The following is a 15,901-nucleotide window of genomic DNA, read 5'->3' on the forward strand; positions in this document are numbered from 1 at the left end:
GCCGCCATCTTGGCTGACAGTTAATTTGCATATATTCACTGATTAGCCAATGAAAAGGGTAGCGGTCGTACGCCAATTACCATGTTTCTCTTTTATTAGTGTAGATACATTGCAAGACAACATTCATTTGTAAAAGTTCAACGTTAAACTAATTTTTTCTCAAAACCTAAAATTCTGCTATAATTTACATCTAAAAAGATGTTTTAAACAAAATATAATGAAAAAGACTTCTAATATTTGGAAGTAAAGAATCCTTTTCTAGGAAAAAATATTAATAGGATTCAATCAATTTTATTTTTGCTTTCAGTGGAAAAATTCAGTGGGTTCTCAATTCACTAATATAAAGCCCCAAATATAAATTCCTATTAATCTACATGAACTTGGCTTTGAATAGTCTCTTAAAACTTTCCTCATGTATTTTTCATTATGTGGGGAAAAGTAATTTAATACTTTTAATAATTCTGATACCTAGTCTCCAAGTTTAAAATGTAAAAAAAGAAACAAAGTTTTAGAAAAAAATCTACACATATACACCTCTCATAACAGCCCTAGCCAGTTTGGCTCACTGTATAAAGCATCAGCCTGCCGACTCAAGGGTCCCAGGTTTGATTCCGGCCAAGGGCACATGCCCGGGTTGTGAGCTCGGTCCCCAGTAGGAGGCAGCCGATCAATGATTTCCTCTCATCATTGATATTTCTATCTCTCTCTTCCTCTCCCTTCCTCTCTGAAATCAATAAAAATATATTTTAAAAAAACAAACAAACAAAAAAACAAACAGCAAAAGTGTCTCAGGAAATATTTAAATAAATTTTGCTAAATCCCTCAAGTATTATTAATGCAAGAAACTTTATATATACTTTCAAATTTAAAAACTATAAAATAAATATTTTTGCAACTAAGATGAAACAAAACTTAGAATGAGTAACAACTTAATAGAAATGGCATCATGAACAGTTCTTACCTTTTTGGAATTTCACATAGCTGATTCTTACTGAAGTTAATAGAAGTGATAATATTGTTTTTTACTGCATCAAACACTTCATCAGGAATCAAGGTTGTCTGTTTATCACTAAATGAAAAATGTTTAACTTTGAGAAGTCCAGAAAAATATAATTTTTACTTTTAAAGGACTCTGAGGATTTTATAAGACAATTTTTAAGGTAGTTGATAATGTAGTTCTGTAAAGAATGCTACAAAAACCTACCAATCCACAAAATGTTAACTGTCAGGAATTCAGACAACATACTGTGTCACAACACAATGTACCTTCTGAGCATTCATATACTCAATGTTAATAAAAATAAAGATATATCTCCAGACTCTAATGTCTAGAAGTCATATAGTAAATAGCTAGTAACTCAGTAAATGGATTCCTCTACCTCAGAGTAGAACTAAATCTGTAATTTTAAAAACTGTTTTTGCCCCTTTTTAAAAATTCTTTAATACAGGCTATCTGTCAACTTTCTTTAGGTATATATTAAACTGCAAGATAAGAATCATTCTTAAATGTTCAATATTGTACTAGTGTTCTCATAACCTAAACCCATTTCTCTCTCCTTTAGCATGTGACAAGGTAGACAGAGTAGTGGCCTTAGAATAAACAATTTCTGGTTCTACCATTAAGGAGCTTTATCATTCACCTTCCCTGAACCTCAGTTCTTTGAAATTAGAATCTAAAGAGTTATTAATTGTTATTTATGCCAGATCTTTTACAAATGTAAATATAAATTTCCTTTTCAGTAAAATTTAAATTTTTCAGTAAGATTTTTAATGAAATATAATTTTATCTTAAATGAAACTATAGACTGCTGACATTTAACAATCTGTTGTTGTTATAATTAGCCATTATCTTTATGTTCTTCTTTTATAATTTTTAATGCCTAATACATCACCCACTTAAAAGCATCCTCGATAGAATGTCCACTGAATGACTGTATGTACAAGAAAGCAATATCATGTGTGCAGTATGGGAGAACTGTGTAAGAAAGTTATTGTAATACAGATAGGAAAAAGACAGCCTAAATTCCATACATATTATGCCTTCTTCTTTTTCTGCTTAGGGCTCCATTTTCTGCTGGGCAGATGTAACATTTTTATCTTTTCAATCAGCTATGTTCAAGTCATCGGAAACTGATTTATTCTAATCAAACTTTGAAGATTCATGCTATTTTTAAAAATTCAGTTGAAGGCATTTATAACTTAAAATTGGGAATTAATTTGTATCTTAAATGGTATATTCTTTTCCAATTAAAGTCTTTGAGGAAAACAAATTACAATAAATTCAGAATCTAAGTATGTAATCTAAGATGTGTAGTCTTAAATGTTGTATTTATTATGCTTTTGTGATACGTGTGTCTTTAAAAAGTAGGATTGATTATCTCAAATAAAATTGTATTACTATTACTGTATAGATTTTTTTGGAGGATACTGACTACTGAGAAGGTGGTTCCTACTAACACATTGAGGAAGAGGCAAGATATTGAAGCTGGCTATGTAGATGAATTGGTGTTATTCTGTATTTTCATTATGTTACTGAGCCAATCATTGCAAGAGCTTTGATAGTATTGGTTATTTTTATCTTTGTCACCTCAGTACTGAAAGAACACTTAACCACTCCCAAACTTTGCATAGGTATCTTCATTCCCCAATTGAATACACTTCCATAATATATAAAAATTTTTAAGCTTTGTCTCAGTTTACATACCAACATTGTAACTGTTTCAGATTGAATATATGTGCTACCAGAGCACATTGTTACTATGACATTATTTTACTTTCATTCAGATATAGTAACATAATACAACCTCTCAAGCTTTGCCTGCTTGGGATGTTCATTAACTAAATTATATTTATTTCTAATTTACCAACATAGACACACCTCCCTCCCTCCCCTCTGCCCCATACCAATATAAAAATCCTCTCTAGATGCTGGTCAGAAATTTTATTACCAAGCAATACTGTCACCCCTTTACTTTTCATAATAGCAAAATGTTCTTTATTATAAACATTTTACTATTAATAACCATTAATTCATCTCTAGCATAATACATACAAACCACCTAAGAAATGGGCATTTAAGTTCATTAAACTTTTAGTATGCTTCTATCTCATCATTGCTTTTAGAATTGCTATTAAAGCATACTAATGTACTTTTGCAAAATATTTATTTCTGAAAATTTCCTTCGTTTCGTTACGTTTGAAAAAATGAATTACATACCTATAGTCTAGTATTTTTAATGTGATGATGGCATGTACATTGACTCTGGATTCACTTGGTAGTGTCATGGCAGTCTCAATAACAGAGTCACTTTGGCTAGGTCCATCATCTGGGGGGAAGGGGGGAAAATGTTATATGAAACCAATATATGTAGCATTAAGTCATTTTTGAAAATTAAGAAAATACATAAAAATTATATATATGATCTCTTTATGTAATTGGTGAGAATGACTTAGTCGTATGCTTTATCTCCAATAACTCAAATCTGAGTTTGAATTTAATATTTAATTAATAGAAAATAAAGTTACTATAATATGGCTTCAAAATCTATTAATAAATCCTACCATAAGGAAACTCAGAAGTAGGAAAGAACCTTTAAGAACTAAAATGTCTCAGAAGAAACAACAAGGAATCCTTCCTCTTAAGCAAAATAATATAGTCCATTAGAAGAAATATATTAAAAACAGCAAAAAATGATTATTTCCCACAAATGTCTACAAAATAGGCATATGCCTATCTTTTCATTTAGAATACAATGAAGCTGATTATCCTCAATCATTTAAAATCTGGTAATTTGTCTAATCCAGGGAACTTTTAATATATTACTTACATTAAGATGTTTTTTAGCAAATGTAAGACTATTTTCTTTCTTCCTTTTTCTTTTTTATGGATTTCAGAGAAGGAGGGAGAAGGAGAGAGAGATAGAAACATCAATGATGAGAGAGAATCATTGATCGGCTGCCTCCTGCACACCCCACACTGGGGATCAAGCCTGCAACCCAGGCATGTGCCCTGACTAGGAATTGAACTGTGACCTCCTGGTTCACAGGTTGACGCTCAACTACTGAGCTGGGCTATTTTCAATAAATATTTCCTAACATGTCTGTGTACTCACACATTCACACACAAATCAACCCTCTCACTAATCTCCAGAGACATTTAACACTGCCTTGGCAATATTCCCGAAACTGATCTATAAATTCGATGCAATCCTCTAACAGAATCCTAGCTGAGTTCTTTGTAGAAATTAAGTTGATTGTAAAATTCGTATGGAATTGCAAGAAACCCAGAAGAACCAAAACAAGCCTGAGAAAAATAATAAAGTAGGAGGACTTACATTTCCTGATTGAAAAACTTACTACAAAGCAATGGTCATCAAGACAGTGTGGTACTGGCACAGAATAGACATAGAGATCAGTGGAATAAAATTGAGAGGCCAGAATGCACCCTACATTTATGGTCAACTGATTTTCAACGAGAATGGAAAGACCTTGTTGAAAAGAATAGCCTTTCAACAAATGATGCAGGGAAACTGGATAGCCACATGCAAAAACAGGAAGAAAAAGAAATTGAACCCATATGTCACACCACATTTTAAAAATTACTCAATATATATCAAAGACATAAATGTAAGAGCATTCCCTGTGGAGCCACCCACCTGTTGCTCCGGTAGAGGAAGGACAGAGTGGACTGGAGCTGTGTGAGCAGAAGCCAGGATTGGGGACTCGGGGGTTAGAGCTCAAAAGGCAGACACCCCAGATTCCTGTGCTGAGTCATTCCCTCACGAAGCAGAGGACATCTTTCCCACACAGACATTTGCCTTGCCTGGGGGAAGACAGCTGACCCACCCTATTGGAAAACACCTTGTCCTGAGGCCACTTAAGAGATTAAAAGTAACAATTAGCCTCCAGGCAGAAGCAACTACCCCACCCTGTTGAAAAAAACTTTTGCCACACCTGAGGATGATTGCCTGGGGCCATTCAAGTCAGAATCCTATCAGTCTGTAGGCAAAGGCAGTCTCTGGAGGCATTGAGTCTTTGCCTGATCTAATTAGTCATAAAGTGTTTGACACTGTTCTGCACTAAAGATTGAGAGGCATAGAGGATCTACCTAATATAGTCACAAATCCAAACAGACAGCCAAAATAAGTAAAATAAGATTCTGCAAAGGATTTTTAAATATGAAACCAAAAGCATAAGCAAATAAAGAGAAAACAGATAAACTAACTTCATCAAAATTCAAAAAGACTTGTGTTTCGAAGGACACCATCAAGAAAATGAAAAGACAACACATACAGAGCTAAAAAACATTTGCAAATCAGATATCTGACAAGATACTTATAACTAGACTAGAGGCCCAGTGCACAGATTCGTGCACTGGTGGGGTCCCTCAGCCTGGCCTGCACCCTCTCACAATCCGGGACCCCTTGGGGGATGTAGTAGTGCACGAAGCGGCAGACGGCTGGGGAGGAGCCCGAGCCCGGGCCAGGCACCACGTCGCTCCTGCTTATCCTGGCCCCACTGTGCTTGCCACCACTGCTGCTCTGTAGGCTCGTGTCTGGCGCCCTTGGTCAGCTGACTGGTGCTCCCGCTGTGGGAGTGTACTGACCACCAGGGGGCAGCTCTTGCATTGAGCGTCTGCCCCTGGTGGTTAGTGAGTGTCATAGCAACTGGTCAACCGGTCGTTTGGTCACTTAGGCTTTTATATATGTAGATTATATAAAAAACTAATACAATTCAATAATAAAAAGATAAATAATCTAATTAAAAATTGGGCTAAGGATCTGAACAGATGTTTCTCCAAAAATGTATAATGGCCAATAAGTACATGAAAAGGTACTCAAATCATTAGTAATCAGGGAAATGCAAATCAAATCTACAGTGAGATACTTCACACCCAGTAGGATGTCTAGAATCTGAAAGTCAGAAAAAAAAAACGTGTTGGTGAAGATGTGGAAAAATCAGAACCCTCATACAATGTTGATGAGAATAAAAAGTGGTGTGACTGTTTTGTAAAATAGTCTGGCAGTTCTTCAAATGACTAAACATAAAGTTACCATATGGCCCTGAAATTCTACTCCTGGATATAAACACAAGAGAAATGAAAACATATGTTTACAATTAAACTTCTAAATATATGTTTAAAAGAACAGAAATCATACAATATCTGCTTTTAGATACTTAAACTAGAAATCTGTAGCAGAAAGACAACTGGAAAATTCCAAATTATGTGGAGATTAAACAACATATTTCTAAATAACACATGGCTCAAAGAAGAAATCTAAAGAGAAATTTTTAAATATTTGAACTACTTGAAAATGAAAACACAATTTAACAAAATTTGTTGGATGAAGTGAAAGGAGTGGTTAAAGGTAAATTTATAGCACTGAATGCATATACTAGAAAATCCAGATCCAAAATCAGTAATCTAAATTTCCATCTTAGGGAATTTAAAAAAGGGCAAATTAAATCCAAAGTAAAAAGATAGACTAAGAATTCAAGCAGAAATTTAAAAAATTGAAAACAGAAAATTAATAGAGAAAAATCAATGAAAACAAAAGCTGGTTCTTTGAAAGGATCAATAAAATTGATATGCCTCTAAGCCAGACTAACTAAGAAAGAAAGAGACAGGACACTAATTACTAATATCAGAAATGAAAGATGGAACATCACTACAGATCTCATGGACATGAAATGAATAATAAAGGAATAATAACAACTCTATGCCCACAAATTTGATAATCTGGATAAAAAAAGACCAATACCTTAAAAGATACAGTCTGCTAAACTCACACAGAAAGACACAGAAAACCCAAAAGGCCATATCTAGTAAAGAAACTGAATCAATAATTAATAATCTTCCAAAACAGAAAGCACCAGGTCTAAATAGGTTCAGTGATAAATTCTATCAAACATTTAAGGAAGAAATTATACCAATTTCAGAGGATAGAAGCAGAGGGAATACTTCATAACTCATTTTATGAGGCCATCATTACCCTAATAACTGACAAAGATATTATAAGAAAACTGGAAAGCATTATCTCTCATAACATACATGCAAAAGTCATCAACACAATACTAGTGTAACCGCTAAAAAAAATATTAATATTTTCCTCCCACTTTCTAAGTTCTTCTAGTTGGACCAATAATCAAATTATCAGAGACAGATTAATAGCAGAAAATCAAAGTGTTAATACATGCTCATGGGGAAATCACATAGGCATGAAAATTCAAAAGACAGTAAAGGCAACATTGGGTATATAAAACATTTTGGACAAAGAAGAAAAGGGGAGTCTAACAGGGCCTTAGATTTCAGAAGTGAGAATGGGTGATGTACAGGAGCTAAGGGAGAACACAGAACATAGACAGAAGGAAAATTTTTGCCAGACAACTCAGAAACAATGGGACACAGGATGCATTTAGCAAACACACTTGGAGTCTTCCTAACTAATGCTAGTGTAAAGATTCTTAAGGTGATTAAGCCAGGCTCTCTTTCTAAAGCAGGTTTCTCTGAATCTCTTGGGCAGGAAAGGGAAGAGAGTCAAAGCCTACCTCTTGAGTCTTGTTTCTGAAAATAAATATTCCAAAAGGCAACTTCAGGATGGCAAAACGTTGGTTCCCTTCACTAGCAAATCAAATCTAAAAAAGTATTAAAAAAATTACACACCACAACCAAGTGGAATTTGATGCAGGTATGCAAGGCTAGTTCAAGGTTCAAAAATCAATTAATGTAATCCTTCACATAAGCAGGCTAAAAAAGAAAAATGACATGACCATACTGCTTTTGTCATAATTAGCTAGTTATTAATACTAATAATAGGAAGAGAGCAAAGGTGAGGCAAGACATTATAAGCATGGTCATCTAGGCAGCTTCACCAGGAAGCCATGGGTCCATTCCCTGCAGAACACTGAAGGAAGAGATCCAACAAAGGGGGAGAAGGAAGCATGCACAGAGAAGTAGGGGTGACGTAGGGAAGCTACTTGCCTATCAGTCTAGCCTGGGAAACAATGGATTGGTTAGGAGCATGGACCCCAATGCAAGCTCCTGAAAATTTGGGACTACATAATTCCCAAAGAGTTCCCGCTCTCTTGTTCTGCTCTTGTGCTCTGACATTCTTGCTCCATGACCCGCACTCATCCTGTGTGCTTGTCTATTCTCTCTCTACATACACAAGATGGAGTACAGCTGGAAACACAAACTAAGCTGGCCAGATGCTGGACTGGACTGTGCTTTAATACGGAGCAGAGACTGTGAGCAGTGGCCTTAATTCTAGCCCTGCTGAAGACAAGATTGGACTTTTTCCATGGCAAGATGGAGGGAAATGGTACATTGGGAACCTAGGGGCTTAATTCCATGGAAATAAAGATCACTCATCCTCCCTGCGAGTCTCACGAAATTCCTTTCCTTGTGACATCCCAAGAACTCCACTTACACCGATAACAGATGGGGACACAGATGGCACCCCACCGATAACAATAGCAACAGATGTATAAAAAAGCATTTGACAAAATCCAACACTCATTCATGATTTTAAAAAAAAACACACACACACTCAGCAAACTAGGAATAGAGGATGAAGGGGACCAAAGACTTGCCACCTTGAAACTTCCTTTTAGAATATTGATTTTAAGCTGTTATTAAGAAACAACAGGTTCTTGGTGCATTACACTTAACTCCTGGCTTGTGGGGGCTCTTTTGCTCCTGCTTCCCTGCATTCATCCATACACAATGGACAAATGGACTACAGCTAACCTGATGTTATTATACTGGGCCCAGCTGCAACACAGAATGGAAACTCTGGATTTGACTCTGCTTCTAACTTTACTGAAACTCCAGCTATATTTTTCTATGACTGGACTAAGGGAAATGGGACTTGAGAAATCCAGGGATGTGATTCCATGAAACTAAAGCTTTCTACAATTAAAAAAAGAAACAAAAGACTCGGGGGGGGAAAAACCTTTCACCCCTTTCTTGCCCAAGAGATTCAGATAAAAAAAAACCTGCTACAGGAAGGAAATCTTACCATGTTTGCCTTAGCCTAATTTGAAATAAGTATGGTAAATAGAAAGGCTTCAGGTAGGGGTCTGTTAACTAGATGGGGTCTGTGTCACATTGTTTCTTAGTTGCATAGCAAGGATTTGCATGACACGTGTTCTACTCTTCCTCAACTACCTATAAATCACCCATTATCATTTCTGAAATCTAGTATCTTGTTCCTTCCCTTTTCTCCTTTGTCCAAAATGTCACATGTACCCAATATTATCTCACTGTTTATGGAATTTTCATACTTATGTAAATTCCCCATACACATGTACTAAAATTTTATTTTCTCCTGTTAATCCTGTCCCTAAATTAATTAGCCAAGCTAGAAAAAGTTAGGAGGAGGAAAAGTATTACTTTTTTAGCTTCCACAAGAGGAAATTTCTCAACTTGATAAAAACTATGTACAAAAACCCTACAGGGTAACATCAAACTTAATGGTGAAAATCTCAAAGGTATCCCCTTACGATCAGGTACAAGGCACGGATATCCCCTCTCACCTTCCTTTTCAACATTGTACTGTCTCTGCTAAAGCAATCAGGCAAGAAAAGGAAATAAAAGGTATAGAGATTGGGAAGGAAGACATAAAACTATCTTTGTTCACAGAAGACACACTCATCTAGGTAGAAGACATGAAAGAATCAGAAAAAACCCCTCCTGGAACTAAGTAAATGATTACAGAAGGTTGAGGATACCTGGTTAATATGAAAAAGTAAAATGCTTTTCTCTATCAACAATGAACAAGTAGAATTTGAAATTAAAAACACAATGCAATTTACATTAGCCTCTGTCAAAATAAAATACTTTTGTATAAATCTAACAAAATATGTACAAGAACTAAGTGAGGAAAACTACAAAATTCTGATAAATGAAATCAAAGGAGAATAAGAGATATCCCATGTTCACAGATTGAAGACCAAATATTGTCAAGATCAATTCTTCCCTACTTGATCTATAGGTTCACACAATCACAATAAAAATCTTAGCAAGTTATTTTGCCAATACTGACTAACTGAACCTAAAGTTTACATGGAAAGGCAAAAAACCAGAATACCCAACAATCTATTGAAGAAGAAGAAAAAGTTGAAGGACTGACACTATCCAACTTTGAGACTTATTATAAAGCTACAGTAATAGAGACAAAAGAACAGAAGAGAGAGCCCATAAGTAAAACCCTATTAATATAGTCAACTGATGTTTGACAAATGAGCAAAGGCAATATAATGTAGCAAAGGTCATGTTTTCCTCATATAGTACCAAATCAACAAGACATCTACAAACAAAAAAATACTGCTTTATTCATAACTGCCAAAACTTGGAATCAAACAAGATATCCTTCAGTAAGTTAATAGATAAACTGAGGACATCCAGACAATGAAAGATTATTCAGCATTAAGAAGAAATGAGCAATCAAGGTATAAAACATATACTGAGAATGCTTAAATGCTAGCACTAAGTGAAAGAGACCAATTTAAAAGATTATAAATTGTATGATTCCAATTATATGACATTTTGGAAAGGGAAAAACTATGGAGATAAGAAAAAGATCAGTTGTTGCCAGGGATGGAGAGGCAGATGATAGAGAATTTTTAGGGCAGTGAAAATATTTTATATGATATTACAATAACAGTAGACCAGCAAGAGTGAACCATAAGATAACTATGGACTTGAGATGATTATGATGTGTCAATGTAGGTTCATCCTTGGTTAAAAAAAAAATTTTTTTAAAGTACCATTCTGGTGAGTGATATTGACAACGGGGGAGACTATGCATATGGGGGTCAAAGGATATATGGGATATTTCTGTACCTTTCTCTCAATTTTGTTGTAAACTTTAAACTATTCTTAAAAAATTAAGTCTTAAACCAGCCGGTGTATCTCAGTGGTTGAGCATTCACCTATGAACCAGGAGGTCACGGTTAGATTCTGGGTCAGGGCACATGCCCGGGTTGCGGGCTTAATCTCCAGTAGGGTGTGTGCAGGAGGCATCCAATCAATGATTCTCTCTCATCATTGATGTTTCTATCTCTCTCTCCCTCTCCCTTCCTCTCTGAAATAAATTAAAAATATATTTTTTTAAAAAAATTAAGTCTTAAAAAATTCTGATTGTTCTGATTGATTCATATCAGAATAAATAAATTTTTCTGGAAGAGAAAGCATACCTGGAGAAGAAAGGAAACTCTTTGGCAGGAAATAAGTCCTAAAATATGATTTTAATAATTTGTTTAAAGGACAAGGCAGAAAATGGAATATACTGAACTATACAATTATTTATATAACATATACTGACTAGCCATATGGTGCTAGGCTAAGTTGTGCATAACCAACAGAGTTTTGAGCTAAATTAACAGCTGCTATATTTAGCCACTAAGTTTTGGAGTGGTTTAGTGGTATCTACAGCAATATACTCATACAACTAATGTTTTTGCTTAAATCTTAATGCTCTAATGTATGCCACAATGACATACACTAAATAAAAATTTGGGATATATCACAATTTTAGTGAAGCGTTAAGAATTAAATTTATAGTATCATTTTCTCCTTTGTTTGTGCTAAATGAACATATTCTGAAAAATGTATTTTGTATTTATTTTTTGTCAGAACTTAGCTAAGGCAAAAGATACTCAAATACCTGCTAATATACTTCCTAGTCAATATTATTTATACCCATATATATTATTATGTACTAGAGGCCCGGTGAATGAAATTCATCCTCTGGTAATCCGGGAACCCTCAGGTAGGGTCCCTAGGCCTAGCCAGTGATAAGGGCCTATCAGGGCTTTCCTTCCCCCAGATGCCAGCAGCTGGCCCCGCCTTTGCCGCTGCCACTGCTCGCCATCTGTGTGGCGCTGCCTGCTCCTCCCCTGCCACCGGTCACCTCCCTCTGAGGGCAACAGGCGTGGGGTGCGAGCACTTGGCTGGCCTGGGCCTCCCACTGCAGGGCGATTGATTGCAGAGCCCCCCATCAATCGCCCCACAAAGGGTGACCTGGGCCTCCCTCTGAGGGGCGATCTTGGGGGATGGCAGGGCCCCCTGACCAATCGCATTACGCCCGCTTTGGCTGGCCTGGCGCCAGTGCTTGTCATAGTGTGGTCATCCAGACGGTCATTCTGCTGTTCAGTCATTCAGTCTATTTGCATATTATGCTTTTATTATTATAGATTATTATAGATTATACCATGTATATAACCCCATACATTATACTACATAAATAAGCATATCCTATATAATAAAATGGTAATATGTAAATTGACTGTCACGCCCTCACACAAGATGGCCACCCCCATGTGGTCAAAGATGGCCACCACAAGATGGCTGGCAGGAGAGGGCAGTTGTGGGCGATCAGGCCAGCAGGGGAGGGCAGTTGGGGGTGACCAGGCCGGCAGGGGAGGGCAATTAGGGGTGGCCAGGTCTGCAGGGAAGGGCAGTTCAGGGTGACCAGGCTGGCAGGTGAGGGCAGTTAGGGGTGACCAGGACAGCAAGGGAGGGCAGTTGGGGGCAATCAGGCCAGCAGGGGAGCAGACAGGTGTCAATCAGGCTGGCTTGGGAATGATTAGGGTGTGATCAGGCTGGCAGGCAGAAGTGGTTAGGGGCAATCAGGCAGGCAGGCGAGCAGTTGGGAGCCAGCAGTCCCGGATTGTGAGAGGGATATCTGACTGCCTAAACCGGCAGTTGGACATACCCCAAGGGGTCCCAGATTGGAGAGGGTGCAGGCTGGGCTGAGGGACAACCCCCCCCCAGTGCACGAATTTCGTGCACCGGGCCTCTAGTGTATGTATGTGTATATAGATCAGCGGTTCTCAACCTGTGGGTTGCGACCCCTTTGGGGGTCGAACGACCCTTTCACAGGGGTTGCCTAAGACCATGGGAAAGCACATTTATAATTACATATTGTTTTTGTGATTAATTACTATGCTTTAATTATGTTCAATTTGTAACAATGAAAATACATCCTGCATATCAGATATTTACATTACAATTCATAACAGTAGCAAAATTACAGTTATGAAGTAGCAACAAAAATAATTTTATGGTTGGGGGTCACCACAACATGAGGAACTGTATTAAAGGGTCGCGACAGTAGGAAGGTTGAGAACCACTGATATAGATAGATAGATAGATAGATAGATAGATAGATAGATATAGATAAAGCCCATATATTATATGATAGAAGTCAAGTTTTGCTTTGTTACATTTTCTAATTGGTACACTGTAACACACAAATCAACAGATTAAAGACAGAACATTATTATTGTGGATTTAAGGATATTTTTATAACTTCAACATACTTATGGCCTATATGGATTAATTATTACAACCACACCTGGCAGGAACCATTTCCTCTAATTATTTATACCCCAAAAACATGTAAATTGATGTACTATTAGTACTTTACTACCTTTCATATCATCCTTCTAACACAGAAGAAAATTGAAAAGTACCTTTAATCTTGCTTCGCAGATATTTTAAGACTTCTTGGGTTCCTTTCTGAAAAGGTGGAAAGGCACATACTCACTAAGACATCTTAAAAGTTTTATACATCAACACATATGTATAAATATCAAATTTAAAAACTGATTCCCAAATATGCTTACATTTATAATTTCTCTTCGAATGGTTCTCATAGGATTTCCTTCTAGTGCCAGGAATTTCAAATGAAGTTTTCCCAAAGAATAGGGCAGACTACAAAAGATTAAATTAATTTCAGGGAAAACATTAAGGGTAAGAATAATTTAACCATATAGTTGATTATAAAACTAACAACATATAAGTAAGTGTCAAAGAAAACCCAAGTAACATAGGCCTACAATATTTCCCTTTGAGGTAGCTGTACACGTAGAAGAAAAAACAGATTTGTTTGAAATTATCATATTGTGATTGCTAAAAAAGAATGTGAACTATAAAACATTCGCTAAATTGTATTCAGTGCTAAAAGTAAATGGTCAAAATATAAATTTGACTGAATCACTGATTCAAAATAGTTATCCTCACTGATACTAAATATTTTGATTCTGCCCTGAAAGCAAATAAAGTTCTTCCTAAATTAAGACAAAAAGAAAAAAAATTAATTTTAATAGCCCAATTCTTATTTTCACTCAATAAGAAAAGTCATTTTTATCTTTGTCACACAAAAAGATAACCTGTTGAGATTGGATATCCAATCTCAAAATTAAGCATCTACAATTAAATATTTAAAATAGGCATTGGTGTAGGATATCAAGATTATTGCCCTTAAAGAATTCTCAGGGGAAAAGATACATATGCACTTAACCAAAATATATATTGAAATTATCTTATGTTGCTGGTGAGCATTTAAATTAGTACAGCCACTCTGAAAAGCAGAGTCTTACACTTAACATACAACTAAGCAATCCCACTCCTACAGATTTACCCAGGAGAAATGAAAATAATGTCCTTACAGAGACTTTTACATGACAGTTCACAATAGCCAATAAAATGAAAATAATTCAAATGCCCATCAACTAACTATGAAGAGAAGAATAAATTGTGGTATAGCTGTATAATGGATTAACACTTCATTATAATGAAAATGAACTGCTGATACACACAATCGCATGAATGAATCACAAAAGCCATACGCTTCTCTCTCTCTCTCTCTCTCTCTCTCTCTTTCAATATCCAGAGCTCTGGAAAAAGAGGAACATATATATCAGAAATATTTCTACCAATTACTTTATTTATTTAATATTATGTATCATAGTCTTTGTTTTAAATATTTGCTTTCCATTGCTTTTATGCAGTAGCCAAAATAAAACTGCCATGAGGAAAAACTTACATGTCAATATCTATGAGGCAAGAGATTTATTTCATTCACTAGTTGTTTGGTAAGCACTTTAAGGGATATCCAGGCCACTTATTAAAACTGTCATGAGTAGAAGTGAAAAGTGTTGCTCTCCAAAGTTGAAAACAACTTTGATTTTTTAAAACACTATTAAAATATACACATAGAAGAAAATCTGCCTTGCCTAACCTTTCACCTTCTATAAGTAGCAAAACTTGTTTTTGACATCCAAACACAAAACTTCAGACATCTAACTGGTATATAATTCCACGTAAGTCTGAGTCATATTTTTGTATCTGTAGAAATAATTCTATCTCTAAATACAATAGGGGCAAAAGTAGGTTTACAGATGTTCAAATGGAAAATAATACAATAATCTACACTAATAAAAGAGAAACATGGTAATTAGCGTACGACCGCTACCCTTTTCATTGGCTAATCAGGGAGATATGCAAATTAACTGTCAGCCAAGATGGCGGCCGGCAGCCAGGCAGCTGATGTGAACAGGGAGGCTTGCTTGCTGCAGTGAAGGAGGACTCCAACGTTCCCCGCCTGCCTTGCCGGCCTCTGAGCTTCAGTTGGAAACATTGTAACATTTATAGAAGATAAACAAAACCCCAGAAAGCCCCTGTCAGTCAGCCGGGATCTCAGAGCTGGAGTCGCAACATTGTTTCGAATACAGAAAACAAAGGCCAGAAACCTGCTTTCAGGAGCCGAGCCTCAGAGAGAAAGCCGGCTCTCAGCTCCAGTGACAGCCATAGAAGGTAAATAAATGCCAGAATAAAAAAAAAAAGAAAAAAAGAAGAGGTTTGGAGCTTCAGTCGCCTGCCAGCCTGAAAATGCTCCTCAGCCCCTCACCCAGACTGGCCAGGCACCCCAGTGGGGACCCCCACCCTGAAGCAACAAGATGGCGGCTAATTTGCATACTGAAGGCAGGCGGCAGTAGGCAAGACTGTCTGCGGACTGGGACCTGGATCTGTGATCCTGCCGGGCGGGGGGCAGTGCGGGAGGCTGTCCGCAGTCCAGGACCCGGATCTGTGACCCTGCCGGGCGGGGGGCAG

At 36.6% G+C, this 15,901-nt stretch overlaps 1 protein-coding gene across 3 annotated transcripts in view; it reads right to left on the reverse strand.

The window, feature by feature from the left end:
* LRRC40 (leucine rich repeat containing 40) overlaps positions 1 to 15,901 on the reverse strand; it is a 57,506-nt gene that overhangs the window by 22,062 nt on the left and 19,543 nt on the right. For all 3 annotated transcript variants that reach the window (XM_005871902.2, XM_005871901.2, XM_014544334.1), the window contains exons 8-11: positions 13,633 to 13,720; positions 13,480 to 13,525; positions 3,218 to 3,326; positions 962 to 1,069 (exon numbers count right to left, since the gene is read on the reverse strand). In XM_005871902.2, coding sequence (XP_005871964.1) covers positions 962 to 1,069; positions 3,218 to 3,326; positions 13,480 to 13,525; positions 13,633 to 13,720 — 351 coding nt within the window. The remainder of the gene's footprint in view (positions 1 to 961; positions 1,070 to 3,217; positions 3,327 to 13,479; positions 13,526 to 13,632; positions 13,721 to 15,901) is intronic.

Source organism: Myotis brandtii, unplaced genomic scaffold (genome assembly GCF_000412655.1).
Source record: "Myotis brandtii unplaced genomic scaffold, ASM41265v1 scaffold36, whole genome shotgun sequence".
NCBI classification, from domain to species: Eukaryota; Metazoa; Chordata; class Mammalia; order Chiroptera; family Vespertilionidae; genus Myotis; species Myotis brandtii.